The following is a 25,216-nucleotide window of genomic DNA, read 5'->3' on the forward strand; positions in this document are numbered from 1 at the left end:
TGGGATGGAGGCTGAGAGTGGCGAAGCCGGAAGGGCGATCATGGCAACTTTGGCGGTGAAATCTGAGGTGGGGATGACTACAAAGGCCTCCATTGGTGGCAAAAGTGGAGGGGTGCTCACCTTTGATGGGTGCCCTAATCAGTTGGGTGGCCCAAGTCTCAGTGGAGGCCCAACCCAGATTAGGTGCAGAAACTAGTTTGGTGGCCCGGATCAGAATGGGTGCATGAATTTGTTGAGTTAACTGGTGTGGATTGGATCTCCAAAGCATTTTGGATTGTGTGGACCAAACTAATGAACTAGGGCTCTATAGGGTTCCGTATTTAGGATCTTAGAGGCCTGATCCAACTACATAGTCTTATGGGGATCATAGGAGAAAGTTTGAGTTTTTGGTGTCTTGCCTGCAGAGTGAAGGTTTGTTCCTTACGTCTAGGTATTGATAGTTTCTAGCGCACTGCAATTGAGTGTATTGGCAAAAGAACTTTCATACTCTATTATCTTTTTGTTTCTAATAGATTTAGTTCTGTCAGGCTCTTGAATAAAGGAGCGGAATTGTTTCAAATGTAATGGTACCTAATTACCCCTTTTGGGGATTTGTATTATGTCATTCTGGCCTGAGTTGCTATGAAATGATATTATTACTTTCAAAAAAAAAAAAATTTGACAGAACTAATTGCCATTAAACACAAATTATGCTGGCATGCAAGAAACATATATGCCTACAGTTTACAAACTATTATGCAATATATAATTTACAGTGAAATAAATATTAGATATTATTATTATCATGCAACTGACAAGGATTTTTCCAGGTGACCAATATTATGCATGAAAATTTAGTAACAATGTCGACGGAGATAAAGATATCTGCTACTGAACTAGTACCATAGTAGCAGTTCTAGTGGGTATGAAAGATCTTGATAGAATACAGACAAATATGTATTATACTTGAGAAATATAACAAGTTAAGCAAGGCTTTCACATGGTTATCAATCACAAACCGGCAGTTAACAATAAAAAATAATTGTAATTGTTTAGTTGTCTATATACATATATGCACATATAAAGGTATTCAACAACCCAAAAATTGTCACTTAGATATGAAGGGAATGATAGCTTCATACGATAGACATTAGATACCCGATGGTAGAATAAACAAGAGATAGTAGAATAGAATTAATGACAAACCATTTCATACTCCCTAGTTATAACCTTGATGTTAAATGATAGGACTTGCATGTTGCGGTTTGCCATAGTTGCACAAGACCATAATGCTTGTATTACTTTTCTTTTAACTGCGGCTTCGGAACAAAACTTGCAAAATAGAAATGACAAATAGTGCAAAATAGGTGACTAATAATATAGAAAAATTTGATTAATGTTTAAGGATATCTCTATTTGTGTTTGGCCCAAACTCTAGGTTACTTGACCTAGTGGTAATAGAGTTTAATTAGAAGAATCTAGAGATTATCTTTCCTTGTATGCTTCTAACTCTATGCATTGTAATTCTCTATATAAAGAGGCCCCTATTATCAATGAGAATACACAGCGATTATCTCTCAATTTTTGATTCCCTACAACACGTTATCAGCACGAAGCCCTAACCCTGAAACAAATAGCCAAACCCTGATTCAAGAAACTAAAAACCTTGAATCCAAATACAAAACCTTCGAGCCTTTTCTGCCTCCACCTCACACCTTGAAGAACTCGATCCCAGGAGTCCAGAACTGGCGACCCCACCCCAAGAACCAGTCGGAAACCCACCGAACCGCCCACCGGAAGCTCCATACAACTTGCAGTAAATATTTCACCGGTTCACCACCTTCTGGACTTCCAATTGCTACCAAATTTTTCCAGCAGTACAATATCAAACCCAAAAATCCAGAACCGGAAGAAATTCCCTGAAAACCGACCTAAAACTTGATGAACCGGCCGACTAAATGTCTGGCAGAAAAACCGGCAGAAGGAAAGAAAAGAAAAAAAAAGGGGAAGAGGCAACCCAAGCCGAGCCCAAGCCACGGCCCACTGACGCAAGCCACGTCAGCAGCACAGTTAGCAGCCACGTCAGCACCGGTCAACTCTGGTCAACTCCGGTTGACCGTTTCTTGTCAACTTTCCGGCCACTATTCCGGCCGTCGCCGGCAACTTATCCGGCCAAATTTCCGGCGACCTATTTCGAGGTATTTTTTACTAAACGTTCCCGTTTTTTAGAGTTTTTTAATTCAATTTCTCTTCTTTTTCGGGGACTTGCAACCTCCCTTCTTCTACCCCCCTTTCTTCATTATAGGGGAGACCAAATTAAGCCGAACTGTGGGGGTTCATGCTCACTCCAAGCTTAGAGCTTGTTGAGATCTCCAAACTTAGAGTTTGTAGAGAACTTATGATCGACCACTTACGTCATTGTTTTGATCTAATCCAATATCTCTTGGAATCCAATTTCTTGGAAGCGACTACGCTCGGAAATTCCTAATTTCTTGGAAGCGATTACGCTCAGAAATTTCATATGTTCTCGTGGTAGCCTATTTCGCTCCGAAACTAACCCTAATTTCTTGTTCTCTTTCAGGATGAGTAACCTGAACAAATTGGACTTTGCTCGATTGGGAACAACTGGCTCTGGATATCACATGTGGGTTCGTGATATCCGCCAGCATCTCAAGGCTGATAGAATCCTGGATATGATTCTCGAGCCTAGCTAGGACGTGCTAACTGTTGAGCAAGCTCAAGCTTTGGAAGCAACTAGAGCAGCCTTAGAGGCAAATAAGGCGAAAGCCATCATCCTAATGACTCGTCATATGGATGATTCTCTCCAGTACGAGTATATGAACGAAGAAGACCCCAGAAGGCTGTGGGTCTCACTCGAAGAAAGATTTGGCAACGTCCGTGACTCCTTGCTTCCTGACCTAGAAGTGAGATGGCATAGCCTCCGCTTCTGTGATTTCAAGTCAGTTCTTGACTATAACTCGGAAGCACTTCGCATTAAATCCTTAATGGAATTCTGTGGTAAAGAGATCACAGATGCGATGTTGATTGAGAATACTCTCTCTACCTTCCCCGTCTCTGCATTGATGGTTACTAAGAACCATCGAATCGATGTTAATGCAAGACGGATCACAAGGTTTCATGAGCTCATTGGAGTTATGAATGTCGCTAAAAAGCATGAAAATATCCTTGTGAAGAACTATAATTCGTGATCCGTGGAAACAGAGCATATTCCGGAATCCAATTATAGTCGCACCTCTAAGAGAGGGCGCCAAGAGCGAAACCTTAATCTTAGGGATACTTTTGGACATTCTGGTCCACATAATCGCTCTACACACGGAACAGAAGAGGTATACGTGGAAAGAGAGAGAGAGGCAACGCCTCTGGCCATGTTGGTGGTGCCACCAACATTAGGAGCCATCTAAATGACGCTTTCAAAGCGCCTCAATCAATGGAGTCTGAGAGAAGAGATGTATGTTCTCGATGTGGAGTATCCAATCATTCGGCACACATTTGTAGAGCTCGTGAAGAAATCATCACTGCCTACAAAGCATATTGTGATGCAAGAGAAACTCACTATGTGGAATAAGAAGATCATGAAGATGATCTAGAGTGAAGGGTCAAAGACTACAAATCTGGCTGGGATCAATAGATCGCCAATTCTGTTTAAGTCTTTATTTTTCCAAGAGATGTAATAGGCAATTGCCATATATTTTTGTAGTAAATGCCAATGGTTTAGCTTTTCTTCAAAGTAGGCTCACTCAAAGTAAGTGTGATGTCTAGGAAGGTTCTGAGATTAGTGGTACTTAATCGAGCCTTGCTCCATCGACATCTCTCTACTCACCTGGTCACATTTATTTTTGAATTACCGAAAGAAGTTAGACGACTACCATTGTTTTGCATTAGCTATCATTTTGGATTAGATTTTGTTTAGTCAAAGAGACAAAGATGTAACTCCGTTAGCTTATGAATAAAATTTCGATTTTTTTATGACTCCATTTTGATTATGAGCATATGACTTTTGTGACTATGTTGGCTGGGCCATTAGTATTAATTCAAGGACATGGAATAGCTCTAGTTCCACTTGCCAAATGGCACCTTAATTACTGTCACAGAAACTCTCTACGCCTCTAGGGCGAATCACACCTATGAATAGCCAACGGATTCCATGCGAAAGCGCATGTAGAGAACGGAAATGAGTTTCTTTGCAATACCTCTAATGATTGGGAACAAAGGCGCATTTTAGAGAAGTTTATGTGTCTCTCTAGTGGATTCTATGTCACTATTCGAGCTATTAATCCAATAAAGTTATGAGAGAAGATCTCTTGGATTTAGACACATATTGGCTTTGTCACGACAGGATAGATCATCCTAGTCATGATATGATGATTCGTCTACTAAAGACTTCACATGGACATCATTCCTTTCGAGCGAAACGAAGCATGAATCAAAAGTTGATTTCTGGACTAAGTGTGACCGACGCTGCTGCCTAGGGCACCGCCTCCGTCCACCACCAGCCTGGGGCTGGCACAGTCCCTATCCATGACACCATGGATAGCGTCCATCATGGTGATGGCGCCCCAGGTGATGCTGTAATCACCAACTTGCTTCAAATAGCGTTTCAGACGCTCAGGTCTAACCAAAATTCTCATTGGTTACTTCTAAAGCCTCTCGCTCGTTTTACAAAGCCCGTTCCTTAGGGAAATTAGGACTAAGACCGTCCTATGCAAAGGAAATGAACATACTCATTATGTTCTTACATAGAATCCATGGGGATTCTGTGGATTGATTCAACCAACTTGTTGGACGCTTAAATATTTCATGATGTTGGTTGCCACGCAAACACGCCGGTCACGTGTTGTGCCATTGTCCACCTATAAATGCTGCTTATGCTACACTCCTAGAACATATCATATGACAATGGGCTCACTCCCCAAATCATCATATTCAGTCAATTGGATTTGACTGTGCTAGAGTGTTTACATCGAAGACTTTCGATGGTTATTGCATTAGGACTAATGTTGGACATTATATTCCCATGAACACACCCAATTGGTCTCGCGGAAATGACTACGATGGTAGTCCGAACATTTGTAATGCGCACCAATCTTCTTACATCCGCTTAGGGTGATGCAATATCGCATGCAGCTACGCTAATTCGTCTACGACCTACCGCCACTCAATGTACCTCTGTGTTACAGCTAGTAACTGGGTACACGTATTTTTTACTTACGCACATTTGAGTGAGCCATTTATGTGCCCATTGCGCCACCACAGAGCACTATGATAGGTCTTTACAGACGAATGGGCCACTCAGTTGGATTTGAGACTCCAACAATCGTCCGCCACTTAATGCCCTTGCAAGGCGATCTCATTACCGCTAGATTTGCGCTGGTTGTCACTTTGATGAGACAGTCTTCCTGTCGTTAGGGGGAGATAAGAACACGGATGTTCAGCAGGAACGACAGAAATTGTCGTGGCATGTCCCCACTATGTCTCATCTTGATTCCTATTAAAGTGACGAGATCACATAAATATGCTGCAAACATGCCTGCAAGGAAGGACGTCCCTACGAGAGGACGTAGCGCCACCCTACACGGAGGTAGGCATGGCGCCAACACCAAAGAGAGTGGCACTCTGGCGTTATAGGTCATGGCCCCAGCTATGATGCATGGGAGGCCCGTGGGTTCGAAGGATACATTGGCACAAACCAATCCTTGAATCATCGACACTCAAAATTCATCTCATGAGAATCTTCCAGGTTATGGTTATCATTGGGGGACGCCTCAACGTCAAAACCTATTCCTGAGAATATAGAGCTCTATAAAAATTACACTAGTGTACTTGAGACTTGGGATAGAAACTCCATCATAATTAATGATGTAGTTGCGTATTTTGTTGCGTATGAGTTTGTTGAGTCAAATGATATCGAACCATGCTCCGTTGATGAATGAATGCCAATGTAGAGAGATTTGGCCTAAATGGAAAGATGCGATCCAAGTTAAGATGGATTCTCTAACGAAGAGGAAGGTTTTCAAGCTAGAGATGCCAACACCTCCTAACATAAAACCTGTTGACTAATGGGTCTTCATTAGAAAGCGTAGTGAGAAAAATAGATGGTAATCTCGCCTTATGGCGCAAGGCTTCTCACAAAACGCCCTGGAATCGACTACGATGAGACATATTCTCTCGTAATGGATGTCATTGCACTCCACTACCTTGTCAGTTTGGTAGTTTCCGAATAACTGAACATGCAGCTTACAAATGTGGTCACTACGTATCTCTATGGGGATCTAGATACAGAATATACATGAAGGTTCATGGTGAACTTCATTTACCCAAGTCAAGACGCTCTAGACCACGGAGCGCGTTTACAATAAGATTGAAACGCTCACTAAAGTGACTACTTGATTGGGAAGGGATAGCCCACGAGTTTCCATAACAAGTTTCGGATTCTATCGCGGTTCATGTTGGACATAATCTTCATTAGAAGCCCTTAAAGAGTTAAGGGAAACCGCTGAACATTTGAAATCCGATTTTGAGATGAAGGATTATGGGAGAACACGATTATGTCTCGGTTTGGAACTTGAGCATCGTGTTGATAGATGCTTAGGCATTTTAACAAGGTCAAGCCTTCAAGCACCCCCATGATCGTCCGTAGTCTTGATCCTGAAAAGGATCCTCTTCGTTCGAAGGATGATGACGAAGATGCGCTAGGGGCAGAAATGCCCTAGTTAAGTACAATAGGCGCATTATTGTACCTAGCTCAATGCACAAGACCGGACATCTCATTTGCCATGAACTTGTTAGCTAAGATATAGCTCTGCGCCAACGCGACGCCATTAGATTGGTGTAAAAGATATCCTTCAGACTTGAGATGTACGATTGATATGGGCTTATTCTATCCCTACAAAGAGATGATGGATTCGGACCCATCACACACCAGGAACGCCGCCAACGCTGGCCTGCGTTCTCTATCCCCATCCCAAAACGATATAAGTGTTTTGGAAGGTTTTGCTGATGCTGGGTACCTCTCTAACCCACACAAAAGTCGCTCCCAAACTTGTTAAATGTTCACCATGGGAAAAGACCATGATATCTTGGAGGTCTACAGAACAGACCGTCGCTATATCTTCAAACCCTGCAAAGATTATTGCTCTTCACGAAGTGGTTCGTGAATGTATATGGATTGGATCCATAATTATGCATGTTCGAACAATTGTGGTTTGAAGTCTATCACAGATGAGCCTAAGAGCAGTTAGGATAATGCTGCTTGTTTTGAACAAATGAGGCAAGACTACATCAAAAGCGATAACACCAAGCATAATCAGCAACAACAGACTCTCCTCGAGATCAAAGTGAACTAGGTTCAATCTTAGGACAGTGAGGCAGACTTGTTTACTAAGTCATTGCCCAAATCCACGATCGAGAAACATGTGGCAAGAATTGGCTTGCGGAAATTATCTGAACTCCCATGATCGTAGTCATCAAGGGGAGGCACAAACATCAGGGGGAGATGTCTACATGTTCGTCTCGAATCGTGAAGAGTGTGTTGTGCTCTTTTTCCCCTTCGACCGAGGTTATTTTTGTCCCACTGGGTTTTTGTTACTCGGCAAGGTTTTTAACGAGGCAACGAGAGAAGCACCGCGTTTGGACAACACAAGGAGGAGTGTTTAAGGATATCTCTATTTGTGTTTGGCCCAAACTCTAGGTTACTTGACCTAGTGGTAATAGAGTTTAATTAGAAGAATCTAGAGATTATCTTTCCTTGTATGCTTCTAACTCTATGCATTGTAATCCTCTATATAAAGAGACCCCTATTATCAATGAGAATACAGAGCGATTATCTCTCAATTTCTGATTCCCTACAACAATTAACAAGTTAACAGAGATTCTGTTTGAATCTTCTCTTAAATTGTTGTAAAAAATATGGAACATAATTCCTGTAAAATTAAAATAAAATAATATGGAAATATCTTGGGAAATAAGAATGAAAATATAGATAAGGAAATGAAATAAAGTAAGAAAATAATATAATATATAGATTTTTATATAGGAAAACTTATCGAGTCGAGGCATGCAAGCGCACTGTCCTAAGAGAAGATTCGTCTCCTACTGTATAGGGTTGAATGACGAACTTCCCCTAAGATACAACAACTCTTCGAGTACCGTTGTGTAGTTAAGAAGCCTCATTGAACCTTAATCACATGTGCACTCAAAACGGTGTATATTTAATATATATATATATATATATATATATATATATATATAGAATCATTCTCAGGTGCGGATATCCGCACCTAAGAAAAAAGGTGTGGATTTCCATTTTTTCCCCACTTTCCGATCACATTTTCACATCGTAGCCGTTCAGTTTTTAGGTCCTAATGTATAGAGCATCTCTACAAAATTTCAGCCAAATTGGTGATCGTTAAGGCATCCAAAACTGCAATTTACACGAACGGACCGAATCTGCCGAACCGGAACCGTTCGTGTACATTGTTGTAAATTACAGTTTTGGATGCCTTAACGATCACCAATTTGGCTGAAATTTTGCAGAGGTGATCTATACATTAGGACCTAAAAACTGAACAGTTAAGATGTGAAAATATGATCGGAAAGTGGGTCAAAACTGAAAATCCGCACTAATGAAAAACTGCGGACGTCCGCAGTGGAGAAGGCCTGTATATATATATATGTATATACATATATATATATATATGTGTGTGTGTGTGTGTGTGTGTGTGTGTATAATATGGAAGAGGACTCTAGGTGGATAGAGTGTTGTGCTAGAGTGGTTGCATGATGGTGGAGTGTCTTTTCTTCTCACGACATCCCTCATATGTATCCAACCATTTCGACATTTCATATCCGACAATATGTCTAATTACACATACCTGCCAACCATATACTTTCCAACCACATGCCTTCCAACTCTAGCCATGTACCCTTATAGAGGCTACACTTACCATGATCATCAATAGCCTCATTATCCATATAACAGTCAAATAATAATTATATATTTAAAACATAAAACCGTTAAATCATAAACACAAAATGAAAATAACCCTGTTTCTATAAAAAAATTAAAAAACACACACACACACACACAAAATGAAAATAACCCCCGACATAAATAATGAAATAAATAAAATATATTTTAATTTTAAATCATAAAATTTCCAACATTACCCACATGTGAACACTGACTGGGATGCATGCCCACTAGTTCAAGGTGCCTAAGATTATGAAGACTTGACCTATACCTAAAATATGCCCAGGTTTTCCAAAATTTGTCAGCTATATGTGTAGCTGGGCCTCATTGGCTTTGTTTTCATTTTGCGCTAGCTTTAATTTTGTGGTTTGGTGCATTGAACTACGCAGCACTAAATAGATGTTTACAAGAAAGTAAGGCATGATTATGACAATAATACCAAGAAGGGAATATATAGTACGTAGGAAATAGTAACGAACCAGTAATAGAGGACATTTGTTGAACCAAGAATAGTCCATAATGTGATTGAATCACATTATGGACTACAAATCTGATATAGTGTACATCAAAGTTTTGAGATTAAGATCAGGCCTCAACACAACAAATGATCGATTACAACATAAATAATTGGCAGCAAGACTCCTCTAACTCCTTCACACTTGTTAATGTCCTCCAGACAAGCCAAAATTGCACACTTCATCTGCTCCTGATCATAGGTATACAAGCACATCTTATATTGACATATTCTAGCTGAGCCAAACATATAGAACAATAACAAATCTGCAAATCATCCAGCCAGGAGGTCCTTTCTGAAAATCTCTTCGAGTAGAAATCATTTTCCGCAAAAATAGATGAACGACGATCGAACAAAAATAATGGCACTTGTTCAAAGGCACTGGCATAAACAATAACAAAACATGCAACATCTAGGCAGTTACTTTGAAGTACTGGGAGAGTTTCGTACGTGACATGGAGGTCAGCTGAGTTAAACTAGATTTACCATGTTAACTAATGCTCTCACCATATAGCCCCTGCCGTCAACGACGGTCCTTGGTTGCCACTTTCTCTCTCGGAGTATTCCAGCTGCTTCCACATCTGTCCACTCTAGTGATCATCAATTTTTTCACACTAGTCAAGAATATCCTGTTTCAAAAAATAAAATTAGAAACACATGCAATTGTAAAAGAAATCGCTATGGACTTGGTAAAAGAATTAGAATTGGGTTTAAGGTGCTTACTCCCAAGGCACATCTCCAACCAGCATCCAATCCCCTTCTTGATCTTCGTAAGTTAACACATAATTTTTCTCTGAATAAACTTGATCAGGACCTGCTTTTAACCAAAAGACAAGAAAAAATTAATATTAACCCAAATACTATTTTTGATCTCAAAATTAGAGGTCCTATATAACAATTTGTGTTTGCGTCAATCCTACATAGAATGGTGATCTTGAACATGAGGCTCAGAGATGTGATTAAAGCATCATAACCATCATGAGCAAACAGATTCACTTTTCTGCCAATTGGGATTCCCTCCATGTAGACCTTGACAGATAAAGAAGAATTTTGATGATGGTAATTCTCTGCTTTGCCTGGAAGTGTGCTCCTCAATGCTTCTTCCCTTGAAAAGAATTTTGAACAGAGAAAAATAGAGGATTTATTAGCTAGGAATGACGGAGCAAAACAGAGCAACTACGAATGATTTATTAGCAAAACACTACAGAATCCATTCATACCTTGGCTTTGAAGTATTGAGGAGAGAAGATGAGATGCTCCGGCCAAGTGTGAGATCAGTGCACACACTTGGCCAAGTACGAGTGTTTCTGGATGATGCAGACATTCTCAAGTCTCACAGAGGAGCGGAGCTTACTTTGGGATGTATGATTAGAAACACCTCTTTATTGAAACATGGGGATGGTGGTGTCTTAACTGGCAAGATGAATAGAGGAAATTTTACGGTACCTTCATGTATTTCATATATATTTATAGATATGACAATAAATTTGTTATCATTGTGGACTTATGGCAAGTAGAGTCAATTAATGTGTAAATTTAGTTCTTTTAGAGGAAATTACTTGGCATACAACACTTTTCTATGTTTGTGAACAATTGTTGTCAATATTGTAACTTGGTTCAATTATATGTAAATAGTGTAAAACACATGTGGTAATTTTGTTGTCAATATCATAAATTTGGTTCAAATAAATTATAATTTTAGTTCAATTAGATGTAAAATAAGTGTATTGTAAACATCTCAGTACCATAAACAACCTGGATGAATAGATGTTCTTCATCATATGTAAACTTGGAAGAGCATAATGTTGAAGTTGCAAGTTTAGCATCCTCATCAATGATGTATAATGGTGAGTCTTATTGTTAGGTAGTGACGGAGCCAGAACTTAATCCTTGGTGAGGCCTAAATGCCTTTGAAAAAGAAAAAAAAAATTAGAACTCAAAGTAAATTAAAACTTTAATAATCAAATAATAATGAGGTAGACTACTAATGACTTACTGTTAAAAAATAATGATGTTAAAATGTGGAACAATGTGGCACTGCTACCGTTGTTTTTGCCGCTGGTGAAAACAATGGTCATGGCCATAAGTTTTTGGACGCAAGGCTATACAGCCCCTGAGCCTAACCTACGAGCTCAGATGAGAGTTCGGCTCCTTCGGTTAGCAGGTTGTCAAACATGCTTGACTTGTCCGAACAAGATGGTGGATGGCTTGATGGTCTTGGGTTGTGGAACCACTATGACTACTGTGTAGAAGTGGAATCGGGTGGCTCCGGTTTTCAGTTGCGAGCTTTAAAAACCATTGGTCAATTTCTCTATTTTCTTCAATGCTACTACCGTGCCCTTGTATGGTATGAACATGAACAAAGCATGAACAAAAGGTTTAGAGTTACCTTCTCCATTTTTCTCTCTTGCTAAGTAAAAGAAATCAAGGCTGAGAATGCATTTTGTAGGAGAATTGTGGAAGCAATAACATTATTGTCTAGGCCACTGATGCTATATGAGGCATAAGCCACTGAGAATTAAGATGAATTTACTTTACAAAACATCACAATGGTGCCTAGGATTGAAAATCCGACACACTTTTAGTACTTGCCGTCAATAACACCGTTAACTCTTGTACCATTATTCATTTTTCAAAGAGTAATTTAGTATTCTCCCTCCCTCCCTCCCTAATTTAGTAAGCCTCTTCTTCTCTAACCCCAACCCTCTCCCCCCCCCCCCCCCCCCAAATAAAAAAAATTACTTGAGCCCCAATCAATGGCATTATTGTCTAGGCCATTAATTCTCATTTTAATAGCTAGTCCACTTATTTTACCCAGTGAATCATACCCACTGATGCTATGATCCCTATCTAAATGTGAGAGAAGAAAAGTAATTAGGCTAATAGTCGAGGGAGTGGTACATTAATATGAAGCTTGTCAGGATGAGAATGAGACCCAGGAACTAACTCAATGCCACTAAAATGTTAATAGGCTTCTTTTCAAAAAAAAAAATGTGGATAGGCTTTAACAACCGAGAAATTTTAGAGAAGTCTATTTAATATACATCCCAATTATTTTACATTTTAAATCATATTTCATAGATAGGTTAAATGACCAAAATAGACATTTATCTATTAGAAAAAGAAAAAAATTGAATCATGCATTTGTTCTTTTCTATGTCTCTTATTCTAAACTTAAACGTTGTGAAACATCTTTCCTTCTCTACATTTCACCTCAATTTCAACCATTGACATGAATTCTCAAGACGTTGATCAACAACCTTCAATTGAGATATGTGTTCTTCATGTTGTTGTATTGCAGTTGGAACATTGAGATATAAATGAATTTATAAATCTAATATACTAAAGTTCAAAGAATTTGTAATAAAATAGACAATTTCTTTGTTCAATGCTCATTTTGTGGTCTTAATTATCATTGATTCGTCCATCATATTAGGCAGATCATCTTCTTAAATGTAGGCCATCATAGTTTGTTAATATTTGGATTTGAATTCCTAAAATCATCTTTGAATGGGTGCGTAAAGAAAGTATTCTGTGATTATATCAAATAATTAATACTAACGGATACCAAAAAGTAGCCTTAATATAGTCAAAATACTAGGATAATCAATAATTTCTAAGATTAAGGACATTTTAGGCACTTTGATTTGTGTATTTAGTGAAATATTACAATGACAAATTAAATGTGTAGTGTATTGAGTAAGGGGTGTTTATTAAGTAGTTAGGCATGGAAAATTTAAAACTTCTTACCCCATGAACCAAGAATTAAAAAAAAACAACAGCATTAGATAACAATGACCATCATCTAATTGGCCAATAATTCTCAGTTCCAGATTAAAACATCACCCATGAATTACCATCTGCTCTCTGAATATTATAGTTCATTCATGAAGAAAATTGCCCAACAATTTGACTTTCACTTATCACACACAGTACCATCAAGAGGGAAAGTGGGTATGGGAAGGATAAAAAAAAAACAGTGCCAAACACTAAATCAAGAGCAAAATAAAGCATCTCACTCCACTAAGAAGCTGGTATGAACTCCTCAAAACACAATTATCGTCTTACAAAGCACTCAGACTAAATTTACAGGAAGATGGAACCCCCAGCAGCTTTATTGACTTGGATAAGTAATCATCACATCTTACAGACTAACCAATTTAAGAGAGTTGGCCTTCTCTTGGAGAGTATCAAGCAGGCTGTCAAAACTCTTCTTGAAAGAGTCCACTCCTTCAAGTTCGAGTTGGTTACCAACATAGCTCCAGTCAATTCCAAGATGCTCAAGGGCACTGTAAATGCCTTCAGCCTCTGATACATTGGAATCAATTGTCCTTGAAACAGTTCCATGATCGAGGAAGGCTTGCAGAGCTTGGTCAGGCATGGTTGAAACCTGCAAAAGGAAAATTGGAATCAAACATTCAGCAATTTTAATCAACAAATTAAGATTGAAAAGTACAAATTTAAATACTCAAATCAATTAAAGCAAATTATCATCATCGCTAGCATATGATCATGATAAGCAATAACCATCAAGCACCAGATATCAGGTTGGAAATGACTTACTGTGTCGGGACCAATGAGAGGAGCAACATATAAAGTATCAGGGTAGGCAGGATTCTTGACACTGGTTGAGGCCCACAGCAGCCTCTGCTTCTTAGCACCCTTCTTCACCAAAGCCTCCCATCTGGGACCTGAGAATTTCTTCTGGTATAGTTGGTACGCTAAAGCGGCTTGAGCTACTGCAGCCTAAAACATTTAAAACTCACAAAAAATGAGCAAGTCTCGAACATCTAGGTTTTATTAATCAGCAATCTAATTTTGGTATAGTACGTGATTTACCTTTCCTCGAAGGTCAAGGGCCTCTGGAGTTCCAATCTTTTCAAGCAACTTGTCAATAAGGGTGTCAACCCTACTGACAAAGAAAGAAGCAACACTTGTTACTTTGGAGAGGTCGTCTAGGCCAGAAGCCTCAAGGCCATCCAAATACGCATCAATGACTGCCTCATATCTAGTGAGAGAGAATATAAGCTGCACATGCAAATTAAGATAAAGTAACAGTTAAAGACTCTGTCATATGGGTATTAGTATCTAATTTATAAAGGAGGCAAGTGAATTAAAGTACAAAAGAATATGGATGAATAAGAGAGAATGCCACTCAGAGATCACTCAGCGAGCATTAGCTTCTGACAAATATGGTTGAAGAAGTTAATATCATTCACAATATCCTAAGCAACCACTCAGCGAGATATTTTACATCATCAGAGTATTAATAGTCTCTTCAGACCTTTTCAAATGGCCATCTACTATGAGCTAACTAGCTAACAAAGATGTATAGGGAAAAAAATAAAAATAGAGGGAATGAAAAAAGATGCATAGAGTTGACTTACAGTCACATTGACACTGATGCCATTTGCTATAACTTCCTTAATAGAAGGGATGCATGGAGCGGTAGCGGGAATCTTTATGTAGACATTGGGTCGGGAAACAACTTTATGTAACCATTTTGCAGCCTCTACAGTCCCTTCAGTGTCATCAGCAAGTCTGGGAGAAACTTCAACAGAAACATAGCCATCAGCAGCATCAGTTTGATCATAGATTGACTCAAAAAGCTTGCATGCGTCTTGAATGTCCTTCACCACAAGTTCCCAATATGCAGTTTCAATGTCTTTCCCTGACTGTACAAGTTCCCTGCAAATTTCATTAATTGAAGTTACTAACATGAGAAATATTTTGAAAAAACATCAGAATAATATATCCAACTTAGCAATCCCAGATGCCAAGAGCGTACAACCAGAAGATCAAGTGACTGACTAATTGGAAAAAGCATGAGCCTCTACTAGAAAAACTAAGAAAGCTATTAGAGTCCAATAGATTGTTGAGATCTTAATATACATGTAATTCCACTGAAAGAAATCTCCAACCACAACCCCTCCCAACAAAGAAAAAAGAATAATAATATTATTATACATGGAATAGCTGCAAGCACGCTTAGTTTGGCCTTAATTCCTCTTGTTAGAGCTTAGTATAGTCCGATAAATGACTCTTTTCTAACCTACGCAATCCATTACGTAAACGAGTATTACATCCTTTATTTATTATTATAATTATTAAATCCGAGGCTAAACAAGTGACTCTACTTCTCCAAAAGAACAACAGGATAACTAATTTCTCAGAGGAATACCTGAATTGATCATTGTAAGCATTTGAAGTTGATATTGCTTTCTGGAAAATCTGCAATCACACATTATAAAGATCTATTTAGATCGAGGACTACATGCAAACCATACAAGATAGTTAAGTAAACAATTTCACTTCCAGCCCGACTTCGCATTCAACTTTAAATATCAACAAAGCTATCTTCCATGGATGTCATAGCATCAAGTAGGATTCAGAAAACAAAGGAGAGAGAGAGGTGAAAATATACCGCTGGGTTACTAGTAACACCTCTAACCCCGCTATCAATGAGCGGAAGCAGATCTGTAACTGGTCTGCAGAGGTTATCATACCAGGGACTCTGCCCTTCCTTGTCATAAAGCTCATGGAGATATGTCTTCTCTGTTGGGCTTCCATTTCCTTGACCCTGAGCACATCTCACTCTGCCAACAAAACCAAATCAAACCCAATAATCAATCAACAACCCACCATCAAAAAACAAAAAACAAAAAAAGACACAACTTTCCGGGATCAAAAGAATAAAGATCAAAACTTTGAGCGCATATAAAATAAAGATGGAAACTTTACATCAAAGGGCCTCTGAGAGAGGGCTTGCTTCGTACGGAGAGCTTGGAGGACGAGACCTTGGAGGTGAAGCTGTTGGGGGAGGTGGTGAGGAAGCCGATCAAGCACTTGGGGTTGGAAGCTTTTGGGTTGAAGGTGGAGGAGAGAGAAGAAGCAGGGCAGGGATTGGAGAGCTTGGAAATGGAACCCATAATTATTATTATTATGAGATCAACAAAGTCGACACAGAGTGAAAAGAAGGGGGAGGCAAACGGGGGTTGGTGAGAGAGAGGAGGAGACAGAAGACAAGGGTTTTTGCTCTTCCTACTTATATTGAGATACGATACATACGATGGATATGACTGTGTTTTTTCTTTTTTTGGTTCTTGGTAGAGTCCAAACGGCAGGTGAGACAGTGACTCTTATGATCGGTCGATGCGAACAGTTGGTCACACTAGCAATTTGTTTTTGGTAGCTGCGCGGTTTTCACTTCGCATGTGGATAGATAGATGCCAACGCCCTACTCTATTTTCCTAGTTTAGATAAATCTTAAATTTATCAGGATAATTTAAGATAATAAAATCTCAATCGCAAAGTATTTATTTTTAGAAAAAAAAAGTTAGTGAAATATGATTTTGCGGGCGAGAGTTATCGTGAAAATTGCTTAATATATTCTTTTAGTGGTGTGTATGAAGAAGAGATTACTTAGGTGATTATGAACTTTTTTTTTTGACTTTGTCAAGGAGAACCCAAAGGCTTCTTAGACCCAAGATAAACCCCTTCGGCGCATGTGAAATGCTCCAACTATGCATTGCAGCACAGTGCCTCGCCACTTTGACAGCTTCGGGGTTCGAACCTAAGTTGGGGAGCACACTCAACTAGGCAAGAACCACTAGGCCACTTGCAGTGGTTAGGTGATTACGAACTTCAAAGACCTCAATTTGAATTTTTTATTTTTTGAAAGAAAAAATTCATTGAATTAGCGATTGAAATCACTTAAAAGGGCATCCCAATTAGGAGCATACAAAGACCAGAAACGCCTAGATGTTAGAGCTAAGATAGAACAAACTAGAAAATGTATTACATCAACCGGTTGTTCTTGTACAATAAAACTCTGCTCTGAAACTTTTCTAGAAAAACTAGCAAATTCAGAAGGTAAATCCTTATCATCCTCAAGATAATTACCAACAACGGAACCATTGTCATGACCTTGAAAATTGTAGACCCAACAATCAGAATTTGCGATCCGGCAGTGCATAGGGCTGTAAAGAGGCTCGATTCAGTTCTTATTCGGCTCAATTTTAGCTCGTTCAGCTCGTATTCGTAAGATAAATGAGCCGAGCTTGAGCTCAATAATAAGCTCGACAAAATAACGAGCCGAGCTTGAACAATAATATATTCGGCTCTTCTAACTCGTGAGTAGCTTGAGTTTGTTAAAACTCAACGTGTATTAAAACTCGACTCATGAAAATTTGTAATATAAATAAAAATATAATTTTCTAATCTCCAATCTTTAATTTCTTTTTATTATCTTCATTTTCAATTGGAAAAGAATCTGAGCATTTAAGTATAACATATTACAATAAAGTCAAAAGGGATTTGTGTGATGGTTAGTCATCAAATTTGGATTATTATTTTAAATTTACTTTTTTCCTTTCTTTTTTTTTAATTTAAAGTCAAATGAGCCAATATAAGCCTGTTCAAACTCGAGCTTGTCCAATAAATTGAGCCGAGCCGAGCCTAGCTCGAGCTTAAGAAAATTATGCAAGCCGAACCTAGCTTGAGCATGGAAAAAAAAAATTCAAGCTTTAGCCCGGCTCGAGCTCGATAAAAAAACAAATGAGCCGAACATGATCACCTTGGTATTCACTCCGACTCAGCTCATTTACACCCCTAGGCGTGCAGAAGATTAGCAGACCAATCAAACCTATACTCAACCCAGCATAAGGGACACTACTCGCCAATGCACGCAATTGTGGTACTCACAGCGTGACTATACCGAGACTTTTTATAGAATCTAGGAAGACTCGATCCACTTGAAAATAACCGCAGCACACTTAAACGGATAATCCAACGTAAAAGAGTCACCCGGGTCCCAAATCCAAACTCATGGGAAAGTTTGGCCCAACATATTGGCGTGAGCCCAATGCCAGCCTACTAGGAACACCCAGATTACTCTAGGCACCAAGATGTTATGCCACCTCCGATCCTAGCAGTGACTGCAACCAAATCAGCCACCAAATTAAAGCCCAGCCGTCATCGTGCAAGGAAGCAAAAGCCAGCCTTGCCCGATATCGATGTCGCCGCCCGAACCAGATCCAAGTGAAACCCAGCAGCAGCAATCCCCATCGTGCTTGCACTCGATCTCTCTTCCACCAATCGCCGACTAGGATCGGCAGCGCACCGATCAGAGCACCGCCGGGATCCCAGAGCCTCAAACAGCCCAAAACCTGAAGCCATAGCGCAAAGAAAACCCAACCTATCAGATCACTCACCATTGGAAGTTCCGTCGAAAGATGAGCGGCTTGCAGCCATGGAGGGGAAGGCTCGTGCGCTTGAGCGGACGCTGGAGAGGAGGCGCATGAAGCCTCCAGAAAAGCCACCTATCAACGGTGGCGCTAGGGTTTAGCACGGAAGAGAAGCTCTCACTCTCTCTCATCTTTCTTATTTTTGTGCTTTGGGTCAAGGACCCAATGAAGCATGTTAAGAATTGGGTTTTTTTTTAATTTTTTTTTAGCATTCTTGATTTGGACTTTTAGTAAAATAGAAATAACTTTGTTTCAGAAAATAAATAACGAATTTCAAATAAATGGGAAAAACTTTGTTTTAGAAATGAATAACGAACTTGAAAGAAATTTTACAAAGGAATCAGAAAATGAAAGGTTGGTGGACCTGAAGTAAAAATTCAGGCAAAAATTCTTTTATTTTTTTCTACTAAAAAACTATGATCAAGTCAAGATATCAAACAAGGTAGTTTGTGTTTAGAAATTAGAATTTCCATCTCTAATAGAGTACAAAGTTGGCATTGCATTTGCATATGTCAATTATCTAGTTAGGTAATCATTGATGTATGCATTTCTCTAATGATAATCTATCCATCTTTTGATTTTGATATACACTTTTTCTCCTAAAAAGAGGGAAAGTATTTAAAAAACTACACACATCGTTGGATTTGCACATATATTACTAACTAGGAATTTTTTTTTTTATACTCCTCGTTGAATAAGTTATTCAAAAAATTACCAACTTGCTATTTTGAATTATGGTTGAATACCTAAATGTAAACCTCAAATTTGGAATCCTATTTACACTTAAACGTAATCTTTATGGATGGACAGATGGCTTAATTATATTTTCAACCATTCAATGTTTTTACAGCTTTATTATACTGATGATGTAGAAGGAATCTGGCGCCAATATTATAAGCAGGAAAAGATCATGAACTTTGCAACTTATTTGATTTTGAATTTCGTTAGAATGTCATGTAAACGTACATATTAAACCGACTCTTGAAAGTTGGAAACATGCTTCTTCTATTCGTCAACCTTGACTTGCAAAATTGCATTTGATCACAACCTGCGTTACCTTAATTTGGACGCAAATATACATTAAATGCTTGTTAAGAATTGTATAAGATATCCATGTGGCAATCTAAGTACGGAAGAAAAGTACAATTTGTTTGCGAAAAGTGTTCTATTCACAAATAAACAGATAATACATCGGATAAAAATACTGCAGAGAGCTAATTCGACCTATTTAAAACTCTAAACATGTTCATGTGGCAATCTCAGCACGGGAAGAAAAACACAGTTACACATCATATTATGCATCCTCAACATATACACCCGCCTTCATATTTAATACAGATGTGAGATGTCATGGCTAGTGTGTGAGTTGATGTAATGTACTCTTCAACATTCAGAGCATGAATAATTTGACAAACAGTTAAAGTTTTCAAGAAAGACTTTCTGGTATATCCACAATTGGCTACTAACAATGCCAATGCAAATCTGGGTTTTATTCATTGGATGTTAAAGAATTGAAAAGGAGAGGGGAGCAAAAAATTTATTATAGGTCACTTCTTCAGCCACTAGAAAGATTTGCTTTATATTCACTATCATTAAAAGTTAGTGTGGATCTAAGCTAGAGGTCAATTGGGTACCAAATTCTGGTCAATCCCTCCCTCCCCTTATCTTACTAAAAAGAATTTTGTGCTCTGGATCTAGATTATACTAATACAGGGATACTATGCAGATCTAATGGCAACTTGTTTCTTAAGACATGCATAGACAGAGGCATAAGTAAGCAAGGTGGTGGTAGGTGGAATAGGACCTTGAAAGTAGGATAGTTAATGTAAGACACAATCTGAACTAATTAATTAATCCCACTATTTCAGATGTTTAGAGGGACAAAAAATCAAAATTAATGAAAATGGGGACTTACTTCAAAGCTTGGCTCATTCAATTAATCAAATGTACAAGTATCTGACCTTATGTTAGCTCAAGGGCTAAGTGATCTCATTGTTAGGGGGTGCACAACCCCATCAATCTGACCCTTACATGTGACATCATTTTGGACAGGGAGTCCATCTGTTGCATCAGATTGTTACTTTTTTACATAGCATAAAGCATATCCCTGGCATCTACCATTCCACACCCATAAGAATCTGCTAAAAAAAAAAAAAAAGGCTGATGATACTAACCTATACAAAACTCAGTAGTGAATTAAACAAGTTTTTTTTTTTTGAGAAAGTGAATTAAACAAGTTTAAAGTTACAGCATATTCTCAGTTTGATAATGGGCACTAGGCAAAAACAGAGGACAAAGGTAGAAGGTATTAAAGGCATCAACTATTCCAACAGAAAGGATCTTCTTAATGCCAACAACTCCTATACAAAAATCAGCAAGGAAGAAGAAATTTTTACATTTTTAGTACAGTCCAGCATGTTTTCAATTTGATTACTCGGGAATGGACAGTAGAGAATGCAAAATCCCCTTGCTCAAAAAATATACCGCTTTGATTACCAAGGTTTCAAGTCTCCCACTGGACCTGCTGTCCAGTTCAAAATCTTTTGATCAGCCTTTAAGTAAACACTCTTGGCATGGGGTAGTTTCCGAGCCAGCCCGTTAAGTATCTGGTGGAAAGCATCCCCTGGTTGTGCCGGCTGTGGGAACATCATGGCCCATTTCATCGAAGGATTTGCAAGCAATCTTTGTTTCCTTAAAATCACTTCAGGTGGAATAGAAGTGAGAATTGTATCCAAGTTAGGGACATCCTCCTCGGCTACAAATACTCCGATTTCTTCCCATGGGATGGCATCAGCAAAGGGTAACACAATGTCATCGGCTATAATAACAGGAATGCAACCGAATACAACTGCTTCAACCAGCCTCGGACTCCATGGAGCCCATCCAAGAGGGCATAAACAGAATATCGATCGTTGCATGTCTTCATAATATGTTGTTGGGTGGTCAGTTGAGATGTCGAAGAGAGGGTTGTTCTTGAAATTCTCCCAAACAGCTGCCCTTGCACCTCTGCCAGTCAAAAGAGACTTACAATTGAGTCAAGAAAATTAAGCATGGAGGCTAGACACATGGACAAACTTTCAAATCCATGTTGTTGACGTCTCATAAAACAGCATAAACGACATATTATTCAAAGGGACAAAACAATGTTCTTTAATAATATGTCTGAAAGTTCAGTACAAACATACCTTGCATAGTAACCACCTTCAGGATCATTATTAATGTCATAAAACAGGCCACGAAAGTAGACAAAGATGGACCTTGGAGTTTCCTGGGGAATCAGGTGGGTCTGCATCTTTTGCGGTGGAGCATAGGGAGGAATTGTGATCGAACCCTCTTTCAAACATACATGGTTCCGCTGTCCAAAGGTTTGAACCAATGTCGCACGCAGAAGTAATGGAAGAATCCCCCTGTCAATAGCTTTCTCTTCCTACAGAATGCCAGCATATATATGTTATGGCCAGTATAAAACAAACACATCGCATGGTTTTGATGAAGAACCAAAGTATAACAAAAACACTTCGCATTTCCATTGAAGTAGCCTAATGTGTTTGAGTTTGCATCTATAGTAAAATTGAATTGTATAAAGTCTACTACACTTTTCAGTATAGTTACAGCTAAAAGTACTGAAAGCCATTTTTATTCCTCTCCAACCATGCATTCCACATAAATCCGTCCTTGGAAATGGCGATTAGCATACTGAAGTATTAATGGTGACCCAATCAAACCTGGAGACTCATAACAAAAAAGCATGACACAGCTGTAATGAGCAAATTGAGTAATCTCTAACTATGTCAAATTTTCAAATTGGATTTAATCAAATTGAGTTTTTTTTTACTTCTCTTTAGCAGTGACAAACCAGGAGACTCATAACAAAGCAAGCATGACAGCTGAAACACCATAATGATCAAATTGAGTAATTTCCAACTGTGTCAAATTTTCAAATTGGATTTAATCTCATTGCTTCTCTTTAGCAGTGACAAGACTCCAAATTCATAAAATTAAGTGTCTAAACTTCAGATACTGCTTTATTTTAACCCCAAATACGATGGTTAGCAACAACTATGAAGGGTTACCTGGTAATGGAAGCAGGCTCCAAAGTCATGGGGCACAACAAAGAAGTGATCAGCTCCCTCTGTTCGATTCCAATAAGGCCAGTTCCTAGATATGAGCTGCACTGCACTTCTCATCATCCGTGGTGATTTGAAGGGCAATGGCAAGCCAGTAGGGGTAAGGTCACAAGTTGTGTATATAGGAGTATAGAACCAATCTGCTTCGTTTGGATTGTGGGTTCTAACCGCGCTTGATAAGAGGAACCTATGCATAAAGATCTCAGCAGCAAACATATGGTTGAGACATCTTGGCTCTTTTTGAAGGAGTTTCTTGTTGTATTTGCTAGGCAGCTCATACACATAAACTTTCAACCTCCCAACTGGATTATCCTCTAACACATCACCAGCACTTCCTGCATTAATGTACAAAACATATTCATCAAACATATTAAATGCTAGAACGGATATAAGCCTTTCTCAAGATTTTTCTTTTTCTTATTCTTTTCCCTGCTGCTCATATATCCCAAAAAAAAAAAAAAAAAAAAAAGGAACCTTCTTTCCAATTTCTCATGATTATTTATAATCTACTAATAATAATCATAGTTCATATGCAAGTTACTGTATAAACCCCAATTCTATCCTACAATAAGGTCATCAAATGCCAAAAACACTGAACCTTTCCTATTATAGAAAGCAGAATTACAGAACCACCGAGTTTGAACAATTGATTCTTAACTGGGGCTTAATGGAAATAAGTACTACAGCTTACATTGGCAAATACAGCAAAAAAAAGATATCTTCTTGGAAGCAAAACTGAAATAAACAAAGAGGGGCATACCTGAAATTCTCTCGGTTCTTACATTCTTATCAGCACCAACTCCCCAAGCAAACCCATAAACACAAAGAAGAGCAAGCACCCACATTCCCATTCTCATCTTGGATACCTGATTAGACTGAAAATCCAAATGGGCCTCCCGGATTTCATGTCAGAGAGACCGGAAAGGCAGAATATATGAACAAGGCCATATGGTTGGGATGTCGTGTGGGGTAGTAGTTGGGAAGCTTTCTTAGACTCTAGGTTTTTTAATATGAATAATAAATGGTTGATATCAGGTGAGGATTGATAGAGAAATTCAAAGAGGAATTGCTTGAAGAAACAGTGAAGGTCCATTTTCCTTAAAATGGGATTTGCAGCAAACCACTTAACAAATTGTTATTGAAAGCTGCATTTGTTTTGCTAGTTTGATGACCAGTCCATTTCACAAGCTTTACTCTGATGGATGAATATATAAAGCGCCAAACTTTTTTCTGTGTTATAGAAAATAGAAGCCACCTCTGTCGTTGATTTCCCGCCACCATGTCCCAAAGTTGTTCAAATATGTTGATCTATATTCTATAGCTAGCTGCCTAGCTACACACGAGTGACATGCCGGTGTAAAAGTGAGAACGTAACAAAAGCTATGGTGTCACCATGGCATGGCTCAAAAAGGAATGGGGTTACGAGAGGTTCAACTTTGATGACAAATGAATTCAAAAAGAAATTTAGTTTTAAGCTACAGGAGTGGGCCTCGTCTAACCTAAAATCTTTTTGGCCCATGTTTATATAATAATAAGGTTGATATACCGACCTGACATTTTAAGGTTGATGTTCCAAGTATTGGTAATGAAATTTGGGAACCAAACTAGACGTTGGAACTTGTTTTTGTTAGAAAATTGTGGCTTAGATTAGAGTAATTTGATATCTCACATTAGAAACAAATAATTATTATTTGATTATAAGGAATGGTATCATATGCACTTGAGACTTTTCATATTAAATCTCTATACATTTGCTCCACCTTGGTGGGGGGAGTATTGGCACTATTGATCATTGTGCGTGAGAATAACTTGCCGTTTTCGCACAAAATTCTTAACATGGTTGCCTAGGGTAATTTTATGACCCATTGGTAACTGAGTGCATGGTCGTCCAAGTGTCGTAAGTATTTCTATTTATTTGAGTAAATTACGAAGAAAAAAAAAAACAATTCAAATCCGCACACTTAGGGAGTTATGGTTGATATTAGGGACGATTGATTTTCACATGCGCCTTCTTGCTTGCCTCCCAACTTAGGGAATCCTCTCATCGGAGAGCTTAGCTTAAAAAGATCACGAAAGGATAAACGCTTGTGCCACAACTTAACTAAATGTAAGTCGGAAGTTGTTTTGAGTGAACCATACAAAAGCAAGTAAACTTTTATTTTTTTGGTGAATAAAAGCAAACAAACTTGCTTAGGGCCAATTTGGTATGTTTCAAACCCTCACGGAATTTCTATCACGGTTTAGGGGATTTGTTTTTTTTTTTTTTTTTGAATCAAAAAGGAAAATTCATTGAACGACCTCAACTAAGGTATCTACAATCAGTGTTTATGACATCAATGATGCAACTAGGAAGTAGGAACAA

At 38.6% G+C, this 25,216-nt stretch overlaps 3 protein-coding genes across 6 annotated transcripts; all 3 read right to left on the reverse strand.

Moving 5' to 3' along the window:
* Positions 1-9,527: 9,527 nt before the first annotated feature.
* LOC112199558 (auxin-responsive protein IAA31) lies at positions 9,528-10,881 on the reverse strand. 4 transcript variants are annotated; one of them, XM_040517710.1, is made up of 5 exons: positions 10,703-10,881; positions 10,403-10,587; positions 10,206-10,296; positions 9,990-10,111; positions 9,528-9,674 (listed from the first exon to the last, which is right to left on the reverse strand). In XM_040517710.1, the coding sequence occupies exons 1-4, from the start codon at positions 10,804-10,806 to the stop codon at positions 10,006-10,008; spliced, it is 486 nt and encodes a 161-aa protein (XP_040373644.1). In that variant the 5' UTR covers positions 10,807-10,881; the 3' UTR covers positions 9,528-9,674; positions 9,990-10,005. The 4 variants fall into 4 exon arrangements, with proteins under 4 accessions (XP_040373644.1, XP_040373643.1, XP_040373641.1 ...); XM_040517709.1 differs by having other exon boundaries at positions 9,528-9,668; positions 10,206-10,299; XM_040517707.1 differs by having other exon boundaries at positions 10,206-10,299.
* A 2,443-nt stretch (positions 10,882-13,324) lies between these two features.
* LOC112198140 (transaldolase) lies at positions 13,325-16,525 on the reverse strand. The gene is made up of 7 exons (XM_024339203.2): positions 16,224-16,525; positions 15,907-16,078; positions 15,664-15,713; positions 14,870-15,170; positions 14,322-14,510; positions 14,046-14,228; positions 13,325-13,872 (listed from the first exon to the last, which is right to left on the reverse strand). Exons 1-7 carry the CDS (start codon positions 16,409-16,411, stop codon positions 13,627-13,629), a joined length of 1,329 nt encoding a protein of 442 aa, XP_024194971.1. The 5' UTR covers positions 16,412-16,525; the 3' UTR covers positions 13,325-13,626.
* A 4,439-nt stretch (positions 16,526-20,964) lies between these two features.
* Positions 20,965-23,830, reverse strand: LOC112200680 (probable beta-1,4-xylosyltransferase IRX10). Its single transcript, XM_024341692.2, has 4 exons — positions 23,615-23,830; positions 22,801-23,189; positions 21,913-22,154; positions 20,965-21,733 (listed from the first exon to the last, which is right to left on the reverse strand). Exons 1-4 carry the CDS (start codon positions 23,709-23,711, stop codon positions 21,220-21,222), a joined length of 1,242 nt encoding a protein of 413 aa, XP_024197460.1. The 5' UTR covers positions 23,712-23,830; the 3' UTR covers positions 20,965-21,219.
* Positions 23,831-25,216: the final 1,386 nt, after the last annotated feature.

The sequence above is a fragment of the Rosa chinensis genome, chromosome 4 (genome assembly GCF_002994745.2).
Source record: "Rosa chinensis cultivar Old Blush chromosome 4, RchiOBHm-V2, whole genome shotgun sequence".
NCBI classification, from domain to species: Eukaryota; Viridiplantae; Streptophyta; class Magnoliopsida; order Rosales; family Rosaceae; genus Rosa; species Rosa chinensis.